The 27,022-nt window shown below is 36.3% G+C and overlaps 2 protein-coding genes and 1 long non-coding RNA gene across 3 annotated transcripts; 2 read left to right on the forward strand and 1 right to left on the reverse strand.

Moving 5' to 3' along the window:
- The first annotated feature begins 826 nt into the window (after positions 1–826).
- On the forward strand, positions 827–5,286 carry wnt8b (wingless-type MMTV integration site family, member 8b). Its single transcript, XM_060872531.1, has 6 exons — positions 827–897; positions 1,913–1,946; positions 2,414–2,552; positions 3,138–3,263; positions 3,424–3,566; positions 4,726–5,286. Exons 1-6 carry the CDS (start codon positions 827–829, stop codon positions 5,284–5,286), a joined length of 1,074 nt encoding a protein of 357 aa, XP_060728514.1.
- On the reverse strand, positions 2,809–15,732 carry LOC132847338 (uncharacterized). Its single transcript, XR_009648629.1, has 3 exons — positions 15,565–15,732; positions 4,015–4,149; positions 2,809–3,276 (listed from the first exon to the last, which is right to left on the reverse strand). It is a non-coding gene; the product is annotated as an uncharacterized LOC132847338 (long non-coding RNA).
- Positions 14,034–26,999, forward strand: hif1an (hypoxia inducible factor 1 subunit alpha inhibitor). Its single transcript, XM_060872530.1, has 8 exons — positions 14,034–14,457; positions 17,587–17,837; positions 20,018–20,166; positions 20,336–20,481; positions 20,774–20,880; positions 21,163–21,226; positions 21,984–22,094; positions 23,807–26,999. Exons 1-8 carry the CDS (start codon positions 14,278–14,280, stop codon positions 23,861–23,863), a joined length of 1,065 nt encoding a protein of 354 aa, XP_060728513.1. The 5' UTR covers positions 14,034–14,277; the 3' UTR covers positions 23,864–26,999.
- Positions 27,000–27,022: the final 23 nt, after the last annotated feature.

The following is a 27,022-nucleotide window of genomic DNA, read 5'->3' on the forward strand; positions in this document are numbered from 1 at the left end:
AGAGCAAACACAGTGTTGTCATGACCCGTTCGTTTCATTACATCGATCTGCACAGTTTCCATTCATTTCATCCTCTTAATTCGGTCTCTTCTTTCCAGTGAACACGTCTGCTCAGTCTTGCATTTGATAATTTAGCTGGTCTATTTTTTAGGCATCAGTAGCTGATTATAGAGTGATAGACGCTCAACTTTACAGTCAACACACACACACACACACACACACACACACACACACACACACACACACACACACACACACACACACACAAATCCCATGTCCATGTATTAAGATTTGTTCGATTTATAGTCTCGTAGAAGAAAAACACCCCAATAACAATTTTCAGTCTACATGAAGAGGTTGGTCTGGATTAAGGATGAAGAAATCTCCTCTGTAAAAGTGCGCAAATTTCCTCAACAGAGAAAAATCCAAATAACATTTGACGTTTGATCGACACGATAATCCCCGACCATCCTCTGTTCCCATGCTACTGTATCACACTGGGTAAACTGAGTTTTTGAGGAGATCAGCGATCTCCAGTCCGAATTCATATGGATTCGCCCCAACTGTTAAGGCGCACTGAGCTCTTCCCCGCTATTTGGCCCCGGGGAGCCACTGTGCCCTTTTGATCATTTCAGTCTCTGCTTGGCACAATAGTGCTGATTGGCTGAAAGGCTAAGAAGGGGGGAAAAGGCTTTAATTAAGCAGATAATCTCGGTTTGGGATGAGAGCAGATCCATTTCAGAGGCTGCCTGTAGCTTATATAGACTCTGCTGCGCCTGATTCCGATTTCTAGGCTAACATCTGGCTTTAACGGCGCGCTCGCAGGATGTTCATCCATTTGGACGTTTATTATTACATTTTCATTTTGATGGTTCACATGAAATCCTGCTGCAGTTGGTGAGTTACATTTTTAAAATATAATAGAAATGATTGCACTACTATCTTGTGAAAATGTTAACATATTAGCTACAATTGCTATCATTTTCATGGTATTGACAAATTTATTATAAATTAAAATGATTGCTTTCACCAAAGATTTACTTTTGTCTTGGTCGATTGATTGTCTGTGTAAGTGACTTGTATTACATTTATTTAGTTTTAAGCCTATTTAACCTGTTGGGAACGGATTTTGTAATGAAATAAATCATCTGATGTTTAATTGATCATCAGAATGATTTAGATTTAATGACATCTGTAATATTATGAATCATGACGAATAGTTGAATAATAGCTGAACAATGAGTCCTCTCTGCATCATAACCAACAACTATTAACATATAAAACAGATCTTATAAACAAAAAAACTTTATAATTGTATGCATACATGTTTTGTAGAGTGCAAAAGTTTAAAGACTTTTTTTTTGCATTAGGCCTCACAGATGTTTGCAGCTGTCGATAATGATCAAACAGACAAGGAGCAATGTGTGAATATAATAACAGTTAAAAGAACAACTAAATATGATTTCAAAAGATTGCATCTGTTCTAATAACTTTCTAAAAAAAAAAAAAAAAAAAAGCCACTCACTGGTATTAGAATTGTATTTAACCACTTTGGGCATCCACTGGGCAATTCCCTCATTTTTCTTTCTAAATGTTGTCTATCATTTTGAACATCTTCCACGTCTAACTTAACCACGTGTGATAGACTTTTTCATCAGCTCACAGATTTTCCCCTTGGTTTATTTTTTAAAATAATAAAATTGATGAAATTAACTATATCTAAATTTAGAAATTGAATTTGTAGTAATTGTAATCAGTACTCTGTCTGACTGTGTATATCTATGAAAAAGTATGAATATTTGTTTGTTCGCTGTATATATTAATGTGTGTGGTACAATCTTTTATCTTAAGAATTTTGTGTAGAAAAGTGTTGGTCATGGGGGAGAGCTAACACTCTTGTGCTGTCTTCCAGGTCAGTGAATAATTTCCTGATGACTGGGCCAAAAGTAAGCCAACTTTCTTTTGATCTTCTAAGATCTTTTTCTAAAATCAGAGAGTCAAGCTATCCTAGCACTGATTTAACTAGATCATTATTTTAAGATAAATGATTACTCTGCAAATGGTGCATGTCAGTGACATTTCTTTTTCTCACATTGCATTCACTGTTGGAAATGATTTCTTTCTTCAGTGTATATCATCTGATGCTAGGGTAGACTATAACTCATATTTTATTAGAATTCGTAGTTTTTAACCACTTGAACCCATTTACATTGTAAAGGATCCAATTGTAATGAACAGTTAAAGACTTAACAGGAGATCAAACCGAATCTGATCTTAATTGATAGATAAGTTTATACAGATCATGTGAGCCTGCAATAGATTAACCCAAAGTGTGTGTGTGTCTGTGTGAGTGGGTGGCTGGGTGTGGTTGTGTGAAAAGGATCAAGTTGTATAAGTATTTTTGCTGTTGCAGGCTTACCTGATCTATTCCAGTAGCGTAGCTGCAGGAGCTCAGAGTGGGATTGAAGAATGCAAGTATCAATTTGCGTGGGAGCGCTGGAACTGTCCAGAACGAGCCCTTCAGCTTTCCACACACAGCGGACTCAGGAGTGGTAAGCGTGTGTGATTTGATAAATGTCTCAGAATAGACTATTGTTTTGTGTGACCAAACACAGTCTAAATCAGCTGGCATACGGTTTTGTTAATCAGATACAATAACATCAATCATAGTAAGCTGATTCAAAACCTTTTGAACCATTTATTTACTGTAGCCACATACATACATTTCTCGAATCACTTGAACCACACATGTAGTTGAGTAAATAGAAAGCCACCTATATGTTACGGTGAGGCAAAACATGAGTGAAATGGATGTCCTCTTAATCTGAAGGGTGTGGGTCAAAGGTTTGCCTTAGACTCCTTTCACTGGGAATTCTTCAAGTGCTAAAAGGAAACCTGACCCAGTTTAGTGCTGACCCCTGCCTAATTGAGAGACTGCTGAGCTTATGCCAACTGTGTGCTTCACTGTTTGATTCGACAAACAAACCCATAAACAGTCATAAATAAGTGTTTAATATCGTGCTTTACATGGAAATGCAGGTGGAGTTAATAGATATAAAAATTAATATTTTCAGAATGTGCTGATATGGAACAAAAATATGAAACAGAAATAGCTTCAAGCTCATTTCTATTTGCAGCAACCCGGGAGACAGCTTTTGTTCATGCCATCAGTTCTGCTGGGGTTATGTACACTCTCACAAGGAACTGCAGCCTGGGAGACTTTGATAATTGTGGCTGTGATGACACCAGGAATGGTCAACGAGGTAAGTGCACATACTGTGAAAAGAACACAATGATGTACACAATGACAGACAACAGTAAAAACAACAATAAGTTTTGTATAAGTGGTCTGGAGTCAACCCCAGACCCCCTACAGGAGGCAAATATTTTTAGTTTATGTATTTCATTGCAACTACATTTCAGGTGGTCAAGGCTGGCTGTGGGGAGGCTGCAGTGATAATGTGGGCTTTGGAGAGGCCATCTCCAAACAGTTTGTGGATGCATTAGAAACTGGGCAAGATGCGCGTGCTGCCATGAACCTGCACAACAACGAAGCTGGACGAAAGGTATCCTGAATGTCAAAAAAGGCTTCTCTAGTTTCTCCCACGGACTTTAGACTATGAGAGGGTGCTAGAGATAGTTTGCTAGAGTGGGGGATTTATTCCTGCATTACAAGATGGGACTTGAAACATAGGCAGCTCTCCTGACCACCAACAGAATGTAAAGTGCCTTTTGAATCATTTTTAGTGCTTCCAGTGATCGCTTACCACCCAAGAGTTTCATTCATGGCCTTATAAGCAAGGTGCCACTCATTCCCCCAACAGTGTTTGCGCTGTACCAGATGGGCCTATTTACAGCCTGTGAATGTCCTTTATGACAAACTCAACTCAAAATTCTTGGGATCAGTGGTGCAAGCTTAATTAGAGGACCTAGGGGGCCACACGTTGCAAAGGTTCTGTATTCTGTTTCTTCTCAAATAAGCATTTAGTTTTATTCTAGCAATAAGGATCTTACGTTTATGTTGGTCTTTGTTGCACTTGAGAGAGCCACAGGCATCACATCCATGCAGCTGAAGTGCTTTGTTTTTCCTGCCAGTACCCCGTCTGCAGGTTTTGTCAGCTCACTATGGCACCTGGAGCATCATTGTAACTAAAAAAAATGCAAAAGAATTCTTTTTCATTTCATCCTGAATGGACTAACCATTGGGTCTGCCTATGGCAGAAAACATGTTGACAATGGCCTTGCTAAATAAATACTCCCCTTTCCTGTGCTGAACAATTCGGCTCACTGTGAAACCTTGATTCTGCCTCCTATCAAGAGCAAATACCTCCCTGAGAAAAGAGACGCTTCCTTTCAAATGACAGATGTTTGTTTCATCTGAAGTCAAGATATATTGTGCAAGCACAAAAGGTGAAAAAAAGAGAAACACCCAAGCTTGAACCTTGAACCTGCTTTTCTTTATCCAAATGAATTCCTTTTTTTTTTTGTCAAGTGGATGTTTTGGACATATAGTCTGTGCAATAATGGATTCATTGTATATTATCTTGAGAAATGATGAATTCAAATTCAAGTGTCATTAAAACGTGGAAAAGGAGAACAAATGCTGAAATTAGTGAATAAATAATAGACAAAGATTGTTCATATAGAATTACAGGTTAAGAGTGATGCATACTTTTCTGAAGCACATTGGTCATTTCTTTCATTTTCAATCTTTTCTTACACCAGGCTGTGAAAGGGACCATGCAAAGGACGTGTAAATGCCATGGCGTATCTGGCAGCTGCACCACTCAGACCTGCTGGCTTCAGCTGCCCGAGTTTCGAGAAGTGGGCAACTACCTGAAAGAGAAGTACCACCGTGCTATTAAGGTGGACCTCCTGCGTGGTGCAGGCAACAGTGCTGCCAGTCGTGGGGCTGTCGCTGAGACCTTCAGCTCCATTTCTCGTAAGGAGCTGGTGCACCTGGAGGATTCTCCTGATTACTGTGTTGAGAACCGTACGCTAGGCCTACCAGGCACTGAAGGCCGTGAGTGCTTAAAAAAGGGCAAGAATCTGAGTAAGTGGGAGAAACGTAGCTGCAAGCGGCTATGCAGTGACTGTGGCCTGGCTGTGGAGGAGCGCAGGGCAGAGACTGTATCCAGTTGTAACTGCAAGTTCCACTGGTGTTGTGCAGTAAAATGTGAGCAGTGCCGCAAGACTGTCGTCAAGTACTACTGTGTGAGAGCTAAGCAGGTCAAGAATGATAGTGCAAGTCGAAGAAAAAGCCTTCGTCTAAAGAAGAAGCACTAATGTTGTCTTTAAGGCTTGAAAATGACACAGTGTAATCTTTAATATATTCAACCTTGCAATTTTGACAGTGCATCAGAAAATAAAAACACTGACACTGAAAAAGAAATCATATACAAACAAATATATGATTAAAATCTAGGAATTCGTAAAATATTACGTTAGGCATGCTATCAATATTGAAACATTCTTCACACACACACACACACACACACACACACACACATACACACACACACACACACACACACATATTGGCTTATATGTATTCAAAGATGTATTCAAAATATACCCAGTCACTTCAGCTTGCATTTCTAAGATAGCACTGACAACCGTATTTAACCATAAAATAGGGTTCAGTAGAATATGAATAAGGCATTTTTTAAACTACTATCTCCCAAACCTCCCAAATCTGTGTCTCTGTATTCTATTATAATACATCTGAAAAAACAACAACTACTGTGTTCTGAATTGGGGATAATAATCATACTCTCTGTAAATGAACTGTAAATAAGATGAAGCACTTTGTATATTATTAATTTATTTCATATATGTAGTGGTGTTTTGTTGGATAGATCTTTTTTATTTTGTATTTCCTCCCACATTCTTTGACGATTAAAAATATGTAATGCGCCCTTTAATAGCTCATTTTTTCTGTATTTGGTAAGTATGTGTTTTATACATAGAAACTGCACTCTTGTGTATTGTTACTATAAGTGGTCCGAAATGATTATGCGTAATCTGATTATTTTGTTATAAATGTTGAACCTGCATGAAAGTATCAAATTGAAATACTGCATACAAATCCACTGTGTATACTTCTATGAACTCCTGTTTATTTTAAAGAGTACTTATATACGAACTGTAGATTGTTTGCCAGGATTGTAAATTTTTAAACATGCCATATAGATTTGCTAATTCTTTTTTGTATTTAGTGTCAGATAACCCTGGGGCACGGAAACAAAAAGCAAAGAGTTTTAATTATAGTCTTCCTTCCTTCACGCCTCTCTCAATTTCTTCTTTTCAAATGCCCTTTTTTCTATCTAAGTAATCCTCAAAGAACTCCCAACGCCTTGGCACTTGGATGTTTCTTTACTGTTTAATACTGGTTTAATTAACTTTGTGGAGACAGAGGGAAAACATGGACCAAGTCGCCCCTCAAATTATCTTGCTTCTAATTTTGTATGCTAATCTCCTTTTCACGCCATCATCTTTGGGAAAAAAATGTTGGGAAACTTCATGTGGCCTGTATTGGGCTTCCTGTGGATGTTTTATTCCAAGCCCACCTATTTGGCTCTTTTCACTCCTCTAGGGCCTTCCTTTGCTCGATTTAACAATGAATGGCGAGCTAATCAGCTCCCTCGGTAATGCACCACTGCTGAAGAAGCTAATCCCCCTCTCCTCCTCCTTCAATAGCCTGTCGCCTTCAAAGGGACTTTGGGAAAAGGCTTTGCATGGATTCACACTATTTGATGAATAGAAGTTAGTTCAAGTATTGTACCTAGACAAGGAGGGTTCATAAACAAATACTTGCCAGCTTCCATCCCACCTGCAGAAGTGCCAACCCTACTGTAGAATGCAGCGACAAAACTAAGACCCAGCAAAAGTGATATCCTATTAAAACGGCTAATTAAATCTGCACCAAGTGATGCATTAATAGTCTTGCAAGCATAGACTGCTTTACTGAACTTGCTTCCTCTTTATTTAGGATTCGTCCTTTACAAGTTATTAGTCATCTGAACTAATGAAAAAAAGAGTTTTAACAGTTCACTTTCAGTACATTGTAACTTTCCAGCAGGTCTTTATTTTATTATTTATTTTTTAATTTTTAATAACATCACCTCTATTATAATAAGTTATTATGGTTGTTGTTGCTGCTTTTTTAATGGTTATCACATTAACTTCCTGTCACAATTTTCACATGGATCCTTTTTAATATGGAAAAACACAGCATTATAATCACAGAATTGTTGTTTGGATGCATACAGAATATAAATAAATACAGTTATATAACTGAAAAAACATCACATCTATATTTTTACAACTGTAATAAATGTAATTACATCCAATTTTTTCCCACCTTGTTTAGTCAAGAATAAGGCTGGGTCTTGCCACTTACAGTGATTTGCAGTGAGCAAATTCTTGAGGTTTTTTATATCTGAAGATTAGGAGTTGTCCACACACATAGCACATAGGTTTAAATCTGCTCACATGATTCAGGAGGTCAGTGTGCATTTACGATGTCACTGAACCATAAACTCTTCATGACACGCTTTTCTGAGAAACAGATGTATATATATATATATATATATATATATATATATATATATATATATATATATATATATATATATATATACTACTTACAAAACAAGAAATACTAAAATACTAATGCATTGAAGAGACTTTTAAAATGCTACAGATAAAGAAAAGTACAAAAAGTTTGTCTATAGAAATTTTTATGTTAGCAAATGATTTAGGTTGATGTCATTTTTTGTTTGTTTGTTTGTTTGTTTGTTTGTTTTCATTCTGATTTTCTTTCATCAAGGAAAGTTATGATACAACCTAAATGTAAAGAATGTAAAGAAACACACAACACCAGGGTCAGTAGGATATGCTGAGGGAAATAATGAATGTGACTTGTTTAATGAATTAAGCTAGTTCTTTTCTTTTTTCCGATCCTTTTTAAATCAAATCTTTATAGTAAAACTTTGGACTTTTTGACAATCCCAGCTTTGCTCACACTATAAGATTTACATTTACTTAATGTTTTATGCAAAATGATTTGCGTATGCAGCTCAGCAGTTGAGATCTAAAGGTCTTAGTAGGTTCAGGATGAAAATATTTAGCATACTACAAAAGTGTGAGCTTTCATGAGGACATAAGTCCGATGCCACAGTTCCATCTGCTGGTGAAATGAAAGAAGTTGCATAACGTGGCTGTATCAGACTATGGTCGCATTTATAATCCTAATGAACTTCACCATTTAATGTTTTGTTGAGCTGTGTCTTATGTTTGCATATCATAGAGGCGTCCATTGTTTTTATTTAAAACCTTTACTTAAAACTTTTAAATAAAAAAAACAACAACAAAGCAACAAGAGGAAAATCAAACAATATTCATGTAAAATAAATATAATAAAAATAAAATAAAAAATGAAATAAAAAAAACAAATTCATGTAAAATAATATTCATGTGAAATAAAGAGCCTATATTTATACATCTTATATTTATTTATATATTTATACATTTGTGTGTGTGTGTGTCTGTGTGTGTATGTTTGTTTCTGTATGAAATAGTCAAAATAACAACCACAAAAACAACAACAAAAAAGAATAACAACAACAGCAACAGCAACAACAACAACAACGACAGAAGCAGAAAGCTAAGATTGTAGCCTGAACAATGCTTGTGAACATTGTTCTGAGCAGTGAATCAAATGAATTAAAACTAGCTTGATTCACAGTAACGGAAATTAAAATTTATTAAGCCTGTTTTTTTCATGGAAATTATAGCTCAAAGGACCTATTTGATTATTTGACTCTATTTGTAAATTAATCAAATGATCTATGCTTCGATTCCTTTGATTCACCACCAAGTTTCACATCAGGGTCAGTTCAGCACTATAATTCAGGCCAGGAATCTAGGTCCAGGCTACACATACTATATATATATTAAATGTCACGTTACTGTTTTTGCTTTTCTGTCATATTTTTGCTGGATAATGTATAATGACTTCTGAATATTCGTTTCGAGTTGTTGCATCTGGTCATACCCTGAACACACACACAAACACACACACACACACACACACACACACACTCATTATTTGTATTTTACCCACCATTTACAGTGGAATTTAAATGGGATTTATTTAAAAATCTACAATCAATACCCCATTAAAGAAAGTGAAAAGAGATTTTTAGGAATGTTTAAAATGTACTAAAAATCAAAAACTGACATCTTATTTAGATAAGCATTAAGACCCTTTATTCAGTATTTTGTAGAAACACGTTTGACAAAAAATATAGTTTTTTTGGGAAATCTCTACAAACTTTGCACATCTGGATTTAGGCAATATAATATATTCATACAGAAATGGGTTTTTGTTAACTGGCATCTTCAGGTCTCTTGAAATACGTTCTATAGAGGTTCAAGTATGTTCTTTTGTCTCATTGGAAAGCAATTCCTTATCCATAATGCTGCCACCAACATGGTTCAATCATAGTTGATAAGTAGTACCTTTTTTTTTTTTAAACAAAATATCGCACTTGGAGACTTGGAGTTCAGCACAAAACAGTTGCCTCATCAGACTAGAGAATCATTTTCTTTCTGCTCTCAGAGTACAGTAAATACCTGTCATATTCCTAGCCACTCTACTATAAAGGCCTGATTAATAGGGTATTTCTGACATGCCTGTCTTTTTGGTAGACTCTCACAGCTCTGTGGAGGACCTCTGAAGCTACGTTAGAGTCACCATTGGATTCTTAAACACCTTTCTGACCAAAGCCCTTTTAGCTCTAGGAAAAGTTCTGGAGATTACAAACTTTATACATTTCACAACAGTGGAGGTCACTGTGCCCCTGGAAACATTCAACGTTTGGTTTTATACATTTTCCCAGATCCCATCATAAGATCTCACTGTAATTTTGTTTATTTTCAGTTTTTTAAGGTGTTCATATCCTTCTTATGATGTTGATTTTACATAACCCTTAAAAGAAGACAATAAATGTTATGACATCAGTTGAAGCGTGTTTTTTTTAATCAGAAGAAAACGTTCAGGGGCTGTTAAAGGCATTTTGCTTTTTTCAAAGATTATGTTATTTAGAACTGTGTTGTTCTGCTGATGTATGACACATTGAAAAGGGATTAGGAGATAAGTCTTTACAAATCTTTAGAAAGAAGATTCTTCTACCTTCACCATTAAACCAGACTTGATTCTCTACACACCTCTGGAAAATTGTCCGTAGTGTGTGATTGTGTGAGTGAATGAGAGTGTGTGTGTGCCCTGCGATGGGTTGGCACTCCGTCCAGGGTGTATCCTGCCTTGATGCCCGATGACGCCTGAGATAGGCACAGGCTCCCCGTGACCCGAGGTAGTTTGTTTGTCTCGAGGTAGAAAATGAGTGAGTGAGTGAGTGATTCTCTACATACAATAAGTTTGTTTTAACCTTATTTTGAAAGCTACTAAAATTGCATTTTGCATTTATTTATTCTTTATAACTACGTTTTTTTAAAAAAGGGATTTGTTTCATTGCACCTCTGGCTACATTTTTACTGTTTTTGAATGCTGAGTCGTTTTTGGCAACCCTGATTAGTGATTGAACATAGAGATGGGCGCGTGTCAGCCCACCGTTAAAAAGGATATTAAAATATTGACAAAAGTGTATTTGTTTTTTTTTCAGTTATTTACCCTTTTCATACTAAAAGGCAAGATGGTGTTAGATTTAAATAGTATTCGAAACTTATTCAGTGTTCATACAATTAACTGGCGAATCAATGTTGCAGTAAACAATGAGTTCAGATGAATCATGCACTGTTCGATTCACGAAATCGCAACATCAAAAATATGGGGTCAGAATTGTTTCGTTATTCTGAATAAATATACTATGATCCACAAATAAATATAAAGAGTTTCACAAATATTTTTTAAATCAACAAATGCACAATAAGCAAACCGTAAATATATGTTACAAATTTCACAAAAAGAAATGAAATTCACAAATAAATAAAATGGGATTTGCAAATAAAAAAAATATTTATAAATATTAGGGATGAGCGAGTACAGCATTATCTGTATCTGTTAAAAAAAAAAAAAAAAAAAAATATCTGTATCTGTTAACCATATGAATTATCCGTATCTGTATCTGTACTCGGAGTAGGTGGGGCCTAATCCGGAAGTAGGCGGGGTTTGTCTTGAAATGGGCGGGGCTTTAACTGGTAATAATTAATTTGGTAATAAAAATAACCATGTCTGAACGAACCCACGTTTACCAGAACTCTACTGGTTAGTAAGTACGTATTATTAACGTTACAACCCGAAGTAAAAAGCTGAAGAAACCCTAAACGTTAACGGAAAAGACCCGCGAACCCGAGTGACTGAGGGAGATACAGAGAGCTGTAATGTGCGTGACTGTGAGTGAGCAGAGCGAGACACAGCAACACAATACATCTGTATGTGTGTAGGGGAGGGGCGCTGTGACTAGCCTATCACAGAACGCTGACACAATCAGCTACCCAATGAAGATTTTCATTCAATCCGAGCACAGATATTGACTCGTATTACTCGTATAATACTCGTACTCGGCAGAAGTGCTTTATCCGTACCGGATACTCGTTTCAGCCGAGTATCCGTCTCATCTCTAATAAATATATATTTAATTGTATTTATTTGTGAATGGCTTCCTGCTCATTTGTGAATCGCGTTCTGTGCAATTGTGAATCACTGCACGCATTTGTGGATTTGAAACATTTCTAATGTCAAGACGTGCACAAGAATCCACAAATAGGTGGACTCCTCCCACCGTCTACTCCAGCCAATCGGACAACGGTCTCGTGGCGCTGACCAATCGTGGCACGGTCTACCTCCAACCAATCACGTTCTGATTTACTCGCTCTGAGGCTGTTCTTCAATGCAGTGTATAGTTTGCACTCGTTTTTTTCATCCAGTACGATTCTCTTGTTCTATTTTGTGTGCCCTTTCACATGTATTTACAGTCTCATGATTTTTTTTTACTTTGCATTTTTCTCATACTGATGCTTTCACTTGCACGTACATGACTTAGCCCTGTGTGCCATCGTTCTACGTTATATAAAGCATTATGGTCGTGAAGAAATGACATTTTATTCTAATGTATACAAGCTGTATAGAGGAATTATGATACCTTGAATGATGAAACCTAAGAGTTATTGTAAGCATAATGCATCCTGCTTCCTTTAGCTTTTACTTTAATAAAGTCACACAGTACATTTCACACTCCATCACAGTTCTCCCCTAACAATAATTCTTTCTTTTTTTCAAACTCTATTTACTGAATCTAAAGGCAACAGCCAGGGAACTGCTGGGGCTAACAATCGTGAGGAGCTCAAGCATTTTTTAAATTAGCATGTTAGCCTGTGATTCATGTTGTGCCCCATTCGCTAAATGAACTGCAGATCTCATCATGCATTGTTATACATTTTGTTTTGTTTTTCCATTCGATCAGATTGCTTTATCGCTTCAAGCAAACCTCTCGACAGTTTGTTTACAATTGTTGTTTTCCAGATTGTCTGAACGTGATTTCAATTTTCCTAAGAAACCAAGGGGAAACACCCCAGCAGAGCTGCATTTGCAGTGGTGCAAACAGAAATCATGACATTATCTATGTGAAATACTAAAAATAAAAATAAAAATCCCAGAAACAGAGATGAACCTTTTCAGACAAATATTGTAAACTCCTGATAGAGATAACATGCATGCTATCCTTACTAATCGGTCAAGTGCAGGTCATTTAGAAACAGAAGTTTCATGTGAAATAGCATTCAGTGTCAACTCACTGTACACCTGTAAACATTGCTGACATTTTGCTGAGTGAAAATGTACTGTGTGACTTTATTAAAGTAAAAGCTAAAGGAAGCAGGATGCATTATGCTTACAATAACTCTTAGGTTTCATCATTCAAGGTATCATAATTCCTCTATACAGCTTGTATACATTAGAATAAAATGTCATTTCTTCACGACCATAATGCTTTATATAACGTAGAACGATGGCACACAGGGCTAAGTCATGTACGTGCAAGTGAAAGCATCAGTATGAGAAAAATGCAAAGTAAAAAAAAATCATGAGACTGTAAATACATGTGAAAGGGCACAGTAAATAGAACAAGAGAATCGTACTGGATGAAAAAAACGAGTGCAAACTAGACACTGCATTGAAGAACAGCCTCAGAGCGAGTAAATCAGAACGTGATTGGTTGGAGGTAGACCGTGCCACGATTGGTCAGCGCCACGAGACCGTTGTCCGATTGGCTGGAGTAGACGGTGGGAGGAGTCCACCTATTTGTGGATTCTTGTGTACGTCTTGACGTTAGAAATGTTTCAAATCCACAAATGCGTGCAGTGATTCACAAATAAATACAATTAAATATATACTTATAAATATTTTTTTATTTGCAAATCCCATTTTATTTATTTGTGAATTTCATTTCTTTTTGTGAAATTTGTAACATATATTTACGGTTTGCTTATTGTGCATTTGTTGATTTAAAAAAATATTTGTGAAACTCTTTATATTTATTTGTGGATCATATGATATATATTTATTCAGAATAACGAAACAATTCTGACCCCATACAAAAATCCCTTGTCTTTGTATGTGTGCACCTCAGTGAAGGAAACATCTCTCTCACACATCCACCAGGAGAAAAGAGACGTTACGTTAGCAGGTAGAAAACTGCCTGTTTCTTTCTCGGTGAGGTTCGATTTGACCGATTCGTTTAAAAGAATCGAATCATTAGTGAATCACCTTTGGCATGTTATTGTGCTTGTATTGTACGTAAGATTAACATTTTATAGTATTAATTTCGAAATAAAACAGTTTATGAAGGTATATATAAATAATGATTTAGTTTATTAGCGTTCTCTGTGGCTCTTAATTATAATAATAATAATAATAATAATAATAAAGGTACTAGAGATTTTGGAAACATTACTCGTCTTCACGTGTGTGTGTGTGTGTGTGTGTGTGTGTGTGAGTGAGTGAGAGAGTCAGTGTGTCTGGCTTCACGCCTCCGGAACAGAAAACACAGCGCCGTCACTGGTGCTAAACAAACCGGAGCTACAACGTGAGCTGCAGAATCCGTCTGTTCAGCTAGCAGACGTTCTGCGGGCAACTCAACAGCTCCGAATTACCTAGTTGGTATCAACTTCCTATAACCTTTTTTTAACCCTATAGTGGAGAAAAACAACACCTGAAAGGACAATCACCCACACAGAGAGCCGGAGACGGAGGAAATGGCCACAGCAACAGTGGCTGAAGCCGAGCCGACATCCACCGATGCAGCTAACGATTTATTACATGCTCACGGCTCGGGTTGGACTGACGACCAGCTTCGCAAATACCCGTTTCAAACAAAACAAATCCCACGACTTTCTCATACAGACCCCAGAGCAGAGATCCTGATCAACAACGAGGTAACGCTTGTGTTTACATGTATATACTCTACGTATGTATCTAAGCAGGTGGAGAGCTAGCTAGTTACTATTAGCTTGCTAAGTCATGCTTTAGTGTTGATGTTTATTTAAACAGGCAGGTTATCTAACACTGTGTCATGCTGATATTTTAGACTAGTCTACATATCTAGCCCTATATCCTATTTAACGCTAATTTAGCTAAAGGAACATTTCAGTAGCTCTAGTTCTTTAAACCACCACAAAACACACCATACACTTCTCGCAGTCAGCTCTCCAGTAATACAACTATCATTTTCCGTTAATTTATTTGACCGTAAATAACGTCGGATATGCAGGAAAACGTGTTTATTTTAATGGGTTTACATGACTCTGTGTATCCTACGTGCTTTAAGATGCAGCACAGATTCACCTGTAGACTAATGAGCTTTACTGAACCATAGAAGCTGCAGCTTTAGTCACATTAACGTTAGCTGTAAAACTCCTACTGGAGTGTAAACAGGCCGAACTCGGTGTCACGCCTCCACGGTTTATTGGTGCAAGTGCAAATCGAGTTATTCCCAAAAGAATCTTTTTTTTATTGAGATCTCGGCTTTAAGGGTAGCTTTTTTTTTTAATTTTATTTCTAAACATCACCAACCCCAATAAGAACAACAAAACCGCTCTGAAATACGCTGTTAATATATTGTTTTTTTTTTAATTTGCTTGTGATGTGTCGTTTGAGAACGAGTCGGATCTTTGAACCGACTCTTTTAGGTGAACTCCGAGAGCCGACTCACATAAGTGAGACTTTTTTTTTCCACTTTTACTGAAAAATATTTGCAAATAAATAACCGCGTGCACAATAAAGGTGAAAAAATAAATAAATAAAAAATCAATGATGCATACTTTAGTCAACGCACATTTGTAGTGTGAATGAGTATGAATTCGTTTAATAAAATACAATACAATGCAAAGATTTATGTTAATGAATTTGAAGAAAAAAGAAAATTAATGTTTAATTAAACCATTTCGACTGTAGTTAGGTTTGTCCGGTGTTAAAGATGGACCTTTTTCGATGCCGAAAGAGTCGGTTCTTATTTGTGAGATGAATCAAATGATGTGACTCACCTAAAAGAGCCGGAATTCACATCAAAATGCCGTGCCGCCTGTGGCCTCGCTTTGGCCGCTATGTGGTGGTGTTTAGCCCGCAGATCTGCTTAAACTGAAAAGCGGTACGTTCCTGTAGTCACGTAGCACTGCACGCGCACGCACGCACACACGCAGACAAACAGCACGCGCGCTCATTCACTAAATAACCAGTGCTTTCATAGGCACTTACCTTATCTAACATGCTGGCAGATTATAGCAGTGTAACAGTCAGTAATTAGATATTTTTTACGAAACCAAGCCCGTTATAAGTTGAATATTGTTAAATATCACGTTTAAGTTGTACTTTATTTTATGTTGCATTACCCTTAAGGAGTTAAATTTGCCTTAGTTTTAATAAGTCTAATGTCTGAATGTGAGCATAATATGTGTAGGTTTGGGAAGGGATGTAACACAAACAGTCATTTTCATTTCAGATAGTTTCAAAATGATTCTGTGGAACATGTTTACACTTGAAAAATCTAAATCGAATATCTGTGTTCTCATATGATCCCTTGCTATTGATCTGACACTTAGCTGATTAAGGGATTTCCAGATATATTAATTGCTCAATTTTTTAAATGTATTTATTGAAGTGTTAAAACATTTTTATATACTATATTCATATAAAATGGTTTTATATAATATAATAACTCCTAATCAACATATTTGAGCTAATGGGCTCACAGTGTATACACTTTAGTTTAGCCAAGTTATGACCCACAGCCAGCATTTGCCAGCAACATTACTGATGTGTCCATCCATGACTCAAATGATCAGATGACTGCAAGGATGGACAAACAATAGGTCAGATGGTTTCTGATTTCAGGGAAGGAATAAAACTCTGACATGGCTAATGGCCATGGTGATGGAAAAATAATCAGAGTGAAACACCCGCAAATGATTTAATTACTCCAGGTCTCCATGCAAATTTAATCCTGTCTGAATAGAGGTGTGTTTTTCTGTGCCTAATGCAAAAGGTGGTTCATGATAAAAATAGGAGGCAGAAGAAAGGGCTATGGCCTAGCTGTAGTTATCACATATTCCATAGAGTAGGATTTAGGTCATTAAAATGTGTAAGTACTGCAGTAAAAGAAACGGGTAGGGCCAGGGGGTATTCCTTGAAATGAAGCCTTTATTTTGTCACACATACATTACAGCACAGTGAAATTCTTTCTTCACATATCCCAACTTTGGAAGTTGGGGTCAAAGTGCAGGGTCAACCATGATGCAGCACCCCTGGAGCAGTGAGGGTTCAGGGCCTAACTGTAGTAGCTTGGCAGTGCTAGGCCTTGAACTTCGATTATCAATCCAATCCAGTGCCTCAAGTGCTTGATTCACGCTTAGATTGAACAAGAAAATGTAACAATTTAAAAAATGTAAATTATAAAATATCAAATCCATAATGGGCAAAACTAATATTATCTACCCAGACATAATACAGTCTTTTTTTTAAGTAAAGATGCAATCATACCAAATTAAGATGGTATTATCCTTACAAGTAAACAACAGAACTTGTTTTCTTTTACTTTATTCTGGTTGAGTTGAGCCGAACAGGACTGTATTTGGTAAATGTGACATCAAGGCTACTAAATTGCTAACTAGAATCATCCATCAGATTACATCAGCCCCATGAGTTTAGAAATTTCATTTCACCCGCTTTAGTAATTAAATCATAGATGGGTTGGATTGGCAGCAAACCTTGTTTAATCCTGGTGGAAATATGATGTCACACAATAACTACAAAATCCAAGTTAAGCACTGGGATTAGCCTTATATGATGTAGGTTTATCCAAAGGCATTTGTTATCATAACTGACAGGAGCTTTTGACTATCTTCCTTTATGGAACTGGGTAAATGAAATGTGTTTGGACACCACTGTTTAAATTCTGATTGTATTAGACTTGACCTACGCTACTTTTGTTAGGCTAAATGTAGGGGATTTAGAAGTCTGTTTATATCTGTATACTTATACATAATAATTCTGCCAATTTTATTTCCTAGGAACCTGTGGTGTTAACAGATACCAACTTGGTATATCCAGCACTCAAGTGGGACATCAATTACTTGCAAGAGAACATTGGCAATGGGGACTTTTCTGTGTACATTGCTGAAAACCACAAATTCTTATATTATGATGAGAAGAAAATGTCAAACTTTGAGAACTTTGTGCCAAAGTCACGCAGAATAGAGATGAAGTTTTCTGAGTTTGTAGAAAGGATGCATCAAATGGAGGAGCTGAATGGAAAACAGAGGTAAGGTGTTTTAATGAATCACTTACCTGTTACAAAAAACTTGGATCATATGTCTTTATGTAAACAAATTTTCTGCACAAATCAAATTTGCTGGTTTTGCTTCAAGCCTTTAGGGCAAATTGCTGTACCACAGGTGTGCAGTAGAATAGAAGGCTTTATTTTGTCACATATACATTACAGCACAGTGAAATTCTTTCTTCACATATCCCAACTTTGGAGTGCAGTGAGGGTTGAGGGCCTTGCTAAGGGGCCCAACTGGGGCAGCTTGGTAGTGCTAGGGCTTGAACCCTGACCCTCCAATCAACAATCCTGAGCCTGACCCGCTTGAGCCACCACTCCGAAGTTGTGAAACATGTCAAGGTGCATGAAATTCAGTGAGGAAATAAAATTGCTGCTAGTCAGCCAACTAACAAGCAGCCAACTAACAAGCAGAAAGAACATCGACCTCTTCATGCACTTCTGTCACTGCCTTAATTAGACATGTTGTTTTGAAGTTTGGAAAAATAAACAATCGCATTTACATAAAATTAGAGAGATTTAACAAGATGTAATCTTTACCACAGATTATTCATGCCTGTATCTCAACTTTCTGGATGTTATATATGCTCCAATACGACCATTAAATGGTGCTTTGCAATCAATGCCAGCATTCAGCTGGCCATTTTATACAGTACAGCATGTTCCTCTGTGGATTGAATTTTAGCTCGGCAGTCTAATGTTAGCAATATGTGTTTTCTCATCGTAGTCTGGCTCAAGCAACACTTGGCATCATTTTGCCTGAGCTCAGGGAATATGATGATGCAAACTATTTCTCTGAGCTTGATGCTCTCTTCTGCCATTAAATATTTAGCAACCTGCACACAAACTGTAATAAAGTTATAGTTAAAATAAGATTAAGTTATAAAAAAAAGGTTAATAGTATTTATTACATTGCGTTTGGTCAATTTCAAATTGCATGTTCTGTATTTAATTCAGAATTGTCTTTCTTTTAGTTTGCGTTTAGTACTAGATCTGTGCCGAGTCAGTTTATGCTCATTTTACATACAGGGCAACACTTATTTTGGAATAGGAAAAAGTGGAATAGGACACAGACTGCTCTATTTGTGTTACACTACTTGTGTAAGTTTATGTATACCATTGACCTGATTAGTGTTGACTTTGCTGTAACTTAGTGCAAAACCTTCCTAGTGCACACTTCCTAGTACAGCTCTTTTGCTTTGTCCCTGTACTTCCATTTTCCTGTGTGACATTTAAATTGTGTTTTCCAGAACTGCTCTGAATGTCTGAGATGATGATGATGATTTATTATTGTCTTGTTTATTGTATAACAAAAATGGTCTGGTATAAAAAGATTACTGCTAATCATATAGTGTACACTATGACAGATGGATTTTGACCTTGTCATTGATCTTTTATTACTCATTATTTAGTTGCTGAGTTGCATGATTTTATTCATTGTTTGCCAAAAGTACATTTGACATGGAAACCTATCAGGCCACTTTGTGTACTTTTCCACTGAATTGTAGTTTAAATATTATATCCCTTATCAAGACACGTGATTTACTTCTAAAAAAAAAAAAAAAAAAGGCACAGGGTGTTACACTGAGCTGCCAGTTTGTTGGTTAAATATACCTAGTATGTATGTTCTGCTTTATAGGTGCATCATGTACATGTTGTAGTTATTAAAAGTAGTTAGTTAGTTGAAGGTAACTGTTTCCTAAATCACCCACTACACTGGTTATACAGGAAATGAAACCACGTCAGGAAATCCACTAAACACATATTATATGGGTTCTGGACCCAGGACTAACATTGTCATGGTAGTAGTATGAGTGTATCAGTGGTGGTGGGTTTTTGCTCAGTTGATAACAATTTGGCAATCAAAAATATCCAGCAGTCCTGTAATCAGACACTAACCACAAATGAGGGGCTACATGATGGTCTACAGAAATTGTTTATAGTGTAAAGACACACACACGTTATTACAATGTCTGTTTCACTGCTACACTGAAAATAATCGTCTATATAATATCTGTTTAGTGATCTTGTTCATGGTGGTCCTTTTCTCTGATGAACAGATAAATGGAAGTCTGTATTTTTAATTTTCTGTCAATTCTGTGACTTTTGTAGGCAATGAACCTTTTTTTTAAATTTTTTTATTTTGATTTTTTTTTTAAAAGAGTATACTTGCAGCAAACCCTGAATGACACAGTCGGGCGTAAAATTGTCATGGATTTTCTGGGATTTAACTGGAACTGGATCAACAAACAACAAACCAAACGAAACTGGGGGCAGCTAACATCAAATCTGCTGCTCATAGGCATGGAAGGTACATATCATAGCATGGTGTATTGCATGCCATTTAGTAGCGTAGACATTCACACACAAACACTGATATGATGTTATATTTATATGTTATATCGTCTTATATTTACGTATGTCTCTGCTGTTTTTTTTTTTTTTTTTTTGCATGCTTCTGATTCTCTTGCATTGAAAAGGCAATGTGACACCAGCACATTATGATGAGCAGCAGAATTTCTTTGCACAAATCAAAGGTTACAAGAGATGCATCCTTTTCCCACCAGACCAGTTTGAGTGTCTCTACCCTTACCCTGTTCATCATCCATGTGACAGGCAGAGCCAGGTATTAATAATTCAACTAGAAATATGAAATATTATGTAATGAATAAAACACATCAGTATGTGCTGTTATAGGAAAATAATCAACAGTTTGAGTGATGTCATGCATTACCACCTAGAAGCTGATTATTTTCTAATAACAAAATGTTTTATTTTATTTAATGCTGTTATGAGCAAACACCAATCTATAATTGTTGTTTCTTGCATTGCAAGTGTTTTAGTTACTGCTTTTAGTATTTTATAGTATAGGCACATTGACAAAATAATTCCTAATTGCATTTTTTTCTGTATTGTAGGTCGATTTTGAAAACCCTGATTGTGAAAGGTTTCCTAAATTTAAAAATGCCTTTGGATATGAGGCTGTTGTTGGTCCAGGTGATGTGCTGTACATTCCTATGTACTGGTAAGAGGCACTTAGTTTGATTTAGTTACAATATTGGGGTTTTAAATGATTTAATCAAATCCTATTGAATTCTAGTTGGTTTGAAAGGTCTGGCTAATTTTTTTTGTGGATTTTTCAGCTATAAAAATTCAATAGACAAGCCATTAAATAATAATAAAAAAAATCTTCATAAACTAATTAGACTGAAACACTATTTTTTTTTTAATAATTGAGTAAAACTGTGTGCTGTCCAGCTGAACATAAGATGCAGTGTGTAACACATGCTTTTTGTTTGTATTGCAGGTGGCATCACATTGAGTCCTTGTTAAATGGAGGAGTAACCATCACGGTCAACTTCTGGTACAAGGTATTTATGTGCAGACTGATTTTGCTGATTGGGCTACTTGGCTCCAGTTAAGGGAAACTACTAGAGCATACAAAGCCATCCTATGCAATATTGGGCTTCCATTTTCTATTAAGCAAAAGTTTGGGGATAAACCAATTATGGGTGTGATGGACAGGTGTCCACATCCTTTTGGAAATATATCATTTGTATAATAAATCATGTCTCCTAAAATTAGATTTAGTTAAAAAGTTTCTATTACGGACTCTTTTGTCCCTAGGAATTTTTAATCTTCTTTCAGAGCCTAGCATAGATTGTGAATAACAATAAGAATAGTTCATAATGTGTTTAAGAGAAAATTAGTGGCTTTAGATAATTATGAGCTCAAAAACATGGCAGAATCTGACTTTGACACCCCTGATTCAGAGAGTCACTTTATACAACCAAGTGAATCTTTGTAAAAATGGTAAACAACCTGCTAACAGAGCTTCTAAAACAACATGTGATATTGAACACCCAAAAATATTTTGAAATTGATTTGGAAATAATTTCCCAAATGATCTCCCAATAACCATTTGAGTAGCTCTATATGATCCCTAGTTCTCAGTTTACCCACCATTCCACAAGTTCTGCACGGATGCACACAATGTAGAACCCGACTCACAGGGAGCTCACAGACTCCTTTCAAAACTGCCTGTAATGTCAATCCAGACATACAAAGCCTTTTGTATTTATGTGATCTCATATCACAAGTGAAACATGCCTGTGTTGTCCTTTTCAGGGTGCACCCACTCCAAAGAGGATAGAATACCCACTGAAGGCCCATCAGAAGGTGGCCATTATGAGAAACATTGAAAAGATGTTAGGAGAGGCCTTGGGGGACCCACATGAGGTACTGAGAAGTAGAGCATTCAATCACAGTGTTTTTTCTTTCTATTTTTAAACACTGGAGAAGTGCACTGGAGATGGTCCTTCTGTCTTTTGACCTTAACCTAGATACAAAAATATTTGTAGCTAACCTGCTTTTAAGCAAAATTAGAAATTGAGCATACAGGTTTTGACAGCTGTTCTGGAATTTATATAAAACCTTTATCACATGAGAGTTTCCTTGTTCACATCCACAAGGTATGAAATAGTACCAGTCATCATGTTTGGTGTGAGCAGCAGCTATGTTCACACAGTTTCCACTGATAGAGTCTAGACCAGGCGAACACATTTCCTCAGACATTTTGGGAAAACAGCCCCCAAACAGGAATTTTCTGTGAGCTCAAGCTACATTCCTTTAAATTCAAGATTTATAATAAATGCCTTCTGTAACCATTTGAAAATTTGAAGATGTTAAAAATATCTATGAAAAGTAAAAGACTAAAAACAAAATATTCCTTGTGCTTAATTACAGGTGTAGACGGAAGTGTTGTGTTGTTAGAGGAAAATAATCCATGTCGGTTGTGTCACACCACCAGCATGGTTTATACTTGATGCATGACATAAGCAATGTTAATGCTGCTTTATTCTTCACATACTTGATGTGTATCTTTTGTACATCCGAAAGATTTAAAGGCTGTAGACAGTGTGCCAGAGCCAAAACATCCTAGTCCATCAGGTTTCCACATCAAACTGTGAAATGCCAAACAATTTTAGGCAAAGTGACGTTAAACACACAGACAAGCTCTGTCTCTCTTAAAACGTTCCACTGTCATCATGATTGCTATTATGGGCTATATCAAAAAATAGAAAACTCTCACTTTAAATTTAAAGGTATTATCTAATCTAGAAAATCCAGAAGGCTTTGTTTTTTCAGTAGGGTTGAGGCTACATGAGAGGTTTTTAAAATTATTAATTAAATATATCTTGTCTGAATGTTACTCATAGAAATATTCCAAAATGTTAGCACATACAATCCATCTTTGAAATTTTTTCATATTCATTTGTAAAATAATTGAATAAAACAAAAGGCGATTGTGTGTTTTTATGACCGTTCGTAAATATTGTGGCCTTGTGGGGTCGCGTCCCCTAGTCTGTCTGCCCTACACTTAACCTAGGAACAAAGGTTTTGCCTTCTGAAGGCTGCAGTTGTTTTGCAGTTCCTACTTTTATGGCATGGTCACACTACACTTTTTGCTCCGATAACTTCCATTCATCTGCATGTGGATGCTAAAGACCGGATGTTATTTTAAAACTCTGAACTCTTTGAATTTGTAACATGTAAAGACGTGATAGAAGAATGGAAGAATGATTCGTCACATTGTGCCCTCTTCACAAAAGACAATATGGGACAAGGACTGAGTAAAGCAGTGTAGGAAATATCGTCAGCACATGACCATGAAGTTATCTGTGTAGCTTATTGCTAACAAGGAGAAAATAAATCAATAAAAAAACCTCTGTATGCCTCATATCCGTTTGCTGCAGTCTATAAAGAAGTAGAAAGCCAAGTGTGTGTGCCTTTTATTCTTGCATTATTTTTATTCTGTGTTAATCTAGTGCCAGAGAAACGTCATCATCAGTCTGTTACTCTGGGAAGCACAATCATTTGGTTTTCATAAGCTGTTAGCTGTGCTGTATGTAATAAAATATAACAGACTTTGTTATTCCATCTTTTGACAGGTTGGTCCACTGCTGAACATGATGATCAAGGGGAGATACGAGCAGGGTCTGAGTTAATCGGCAGTTTACCTCCAGCGTGCTGTATGTAATAGAGCATAGGAATGTGGATGGATTTGTACTTGTCTCTACATTCAGATTGTTCAATTAACTGCATGACAGCATTTTAGCTGCAATCATTTCAGTCTGCTTTGAATATCTCCATCTGCTAAAGGCCGGTACCACTAGAGAAGATTGATTTGCTCCGTCTCTCGAGTCCTCATAACGGTTGATATATATTGATTAGTTGTACGATGCAGTGTGGGAGAAAATAAACTTTCGGAGCACACACACCTCTGCAATAGCACCTGTTTTTCGTTGTTGGTTACCTTGCCGGAATAGATGACTGTCAATTTTAAGAGTGCTTCCAGCAAGCCTAAGTTGTGTTACTAGCAACTTTTTACTTTAAACTGTAATTTATGTAGGTTATAAAGTTTTCCACTTTTGAAACCAGTTCAGATGTTTTTCCTTTAGTTCTTTAACCCCCCAACAACACCTTAGAAAAGTGTAGCGTACAGTCACAGTAGTGACGTGCAGGAAGCATTGTTTTAAACCTTTGAAGGAATCAGACTGTTGATGGGATTTTTAAAAAAATACGTTTTGATAATTGCTACAATTTTTTTATCTTTCTGTGCTTATTGTCATTTGTTTGTTTGACACTTTGCATTGGTTTTACACATGGTACAATTATTAAATGCTTAACTGTGTTTTAAGACTGTTAAGTCTTTGTGTGAATTCAATAAAAATATGTATTTTACGGTAAGAAAGTAATCTGTCCCACATAGGAATGATGCTTCTTTATATAATGACACTCAATCTGAAAGTCAACCCCCTTTTCCTGAGGCTACTTCAGCATTATTAAAAGAATTATACAAATAACTAAAATCTTAAATTCTGATTATTGAGATATGAATAACTTTCCAGATTAGTCTGATTTGCACTTGGGCTGTTTTTGTAATGTCGATTTTTTTTTTTTTTAATTTATTATTTTTTTTTTTTGTTCTGTTCTGATCTTCAGTAGCCGAATGTTTATGCTGATTTTAATCACACGTCTCTGGACACAAAAGTTCTAAAAAGAGCTTGTCTTGTTCTAAAGTGATTATTGCACAGAATTGAATTATTTTTTGGTTTTCTTGAAATTGTTAGACTTTGCATACTTGGTTTTGTATACGCTCACTATGTATCTGCTGTGTGCCAAATTGATTTCCCTGACATGATGTTGTGATTTCACGCAAAGCTAAATGTGTCCACCACAAGTGTCTCAGCTTTATTTTTTGGTGTAGTTCTTGTTTGATAACATATCTATGGCTTGACTGTACTTTGAATTGGAAGACATGGTTAGAATAGCTTAGACAAGAACTAGTGCTATATAACTTCACTTTATTTGGATAGCACTTATTCAATTGGAGTATTAGCACTTAAAATGTCTGTGTAATAGTCACTGGACATAGAAAGCACTGGATTTTGAAATGTCACCCTTTCTGGTAGACAAATGCTATTCCAGGCTCATTCCAGCTGAACAGTCTGTAAACTGGGTCGTACTGCACTATAAACACAGATTAATATCACAGCTGTGAATGCACACATTTAGATAGAACTCGAGGCTCTGTTCCAAACAGCACACTCATGCCTACTAAGAAGTATGCCTAATAATGACACCTATTGTGTAGAGGCAGGTTTTAAGCCCAAAATCTCTCCAATTGTGATTGCTCAGTATTACAGAAGTATAAAGTGTTTTTTGCACATCAGTGTTAATGATGTCACTGTTACTGAGAGTGACAGTAAAGAGCAAAATCTCTCAGCAATAGCTTGCATTTTAGCAGCTGCCAGCCATTTAGTACAGATTTCTTGATCAAGCAGCCGTGTCTGTATCGCCGGCCTGCCATCCTGTATCTGTGCTCATTCTGTGGTGTAATAAACATTACATATCTCACAGAATGAATTAGTCTCCTATCATTTTATCTCACGTGTATCTTGTTGTTTTGCCTATATAAAACATATAAAATGAACCAGATTGTGTTAGCAAGCTGAATATAAACCTCATACAAAGTGTAGCATTGGAGTTGAAGTGACGTTTGGAGTATCTGAACTAAATATTACAGGGTTGTCAGAGCTTTCATTAAATTTAAATCATAATTGCCATTTAGAATTGCAATTATTTCCCATGTACATAAATATATAATTAAGAGTCCGTTTTTTGCAGCTTTCACCTCCATATATCTGCAAACCTGCTATTAATTCCCGGGTAGCTTGTTTCTGATAACCCTTTACTTGGATTATTTCTCAGATTTGTATAATGTTTAGCCTTATATTTGTAGGAAATCTTATCAGTGTGTAGGGTACCATCATTTTTGGTCAGTGATTTAAACATACCCCATGGGTTTGAAAAATAAGGTCTTGCACTAATAAGAATAATAAAAAAAAAAGCTATACATATATTACTGTTTTGATTGTTTTTTTTTGTCAACTACTTTGGTTTTATTCTAAATTGTTGCTCTGCTGTATTTCTCTCTGAATAAGATGCTCCACCCTATTGTACATGTAGTTCATAAACAAAAGCAAAGAAACCGTAGCTACAGTATAGTTTCCTTTACAAATATTTCACGATGCTTTAATTGATTTTCTTCTAGAAATAAAGCCTTACCCATTACTCGCCTGTAAGTTGTGTGAATATTTAATGAGTTAAATAATTTTGTTATACACAACATAGTCATTATTTACTTCCACATAGGTGCAGTTTATTACTCAGATATGAAGCCTGTGGTGCTAACAAATGTTCCCCTTCATTAACATGAATGTGAAGCTGTGTGCTGCATTGACTGTTCATTCATTCATCCTTAGCTTAAATTAGGCCACTAGTTTTGTTTACGTTTTAACTTTTCTGGTTTCGGCCACATCTACTTCAAGTTTCAATGCAAATACAGATAATGGTGTGGCATTACATCTCACTGCTTCTGAGAGAGGAATCTGTCTGTCATCTGTGTTATCTGGGGCTTTGCTATGCAGATCAGCCTCTGGATCAGGCTCACTCTTTATTTCTGATGTTGTAACAAGAGATGACAGCAACACAATAAATTCTTTATATGACAGACTGTTGTGGCTGTATTTCTGTAAAATACCCCAGCATTTTGCATTAAAGCAGTGGTTAAAACTGGAAGATTGTGTGTTGTCCAATTCTTT

This window comes from Tachysurus vachellii, chromosome 6 (assembly GCF_030014155.1).
Source record: "Tachysurus vachellii isolate PV-2020 chromosome 6, HZAU_Pvac_v1, whole genome shotgun sequence".
Classification (NCBI taxonomy): domain Eukaryota; kingdom Metazoa; phylum Chordata; class Actinopteri; order Siluriformes; family Bagridae; genus Tachysurus; species Tachysurus vachellii.

What these genes read in the sequence shown, in the direction of transcription:
- wnt8b (XM_060872531.1), top strand. Translation starts at nt 827, where the DNA reads ATGTTCATCCATTTGGACGTTTATTATTACATTTTCATTTTGATGGTT. An exon ending in ACACAGCGGACTCAGGAGTG is followed by an intron (nt 2,553 to 3,137) that starts GTAAGCGTGTGT and finishes TTCTATTTGCAG; the next exon opens with CAACCCGGGAGACAGCTTTT. An exon ending in ACAACGAAGCTGGACGAAAG is followed by an intron (nt 3,567 to 4,725) that starts GTATCCTGAATG and finishes TTCTTACACCAG; the next exon opens with GCTGTGAAAGGGACCATGCA.
- hif1an (XM_060872530.1), top strand. Translation starts at nt 14,278, where the DNA reads ATGGCCACAGCAACAGTGGCTGAAGCCGAGCCGACATCCACCGATGCA. An exon ending in AGATCCTGATCAACAACGAG is followed by an intron (nt 14,458 to 17,586) that starts GTAACGCTTGTG and finishes TTTATTTCCTAG; the next exon opens with GAACCTGTGGTGTTAACAGA. An exon ending in CATGTGACAGGCAGAGCCAG is followed by an intron (nt 20,482 to 20,773) that starts GTATTAATAATT and finishes TCTGTATTGTAG; the next exon opens with GTCGATTTTGAAAACCCTGA.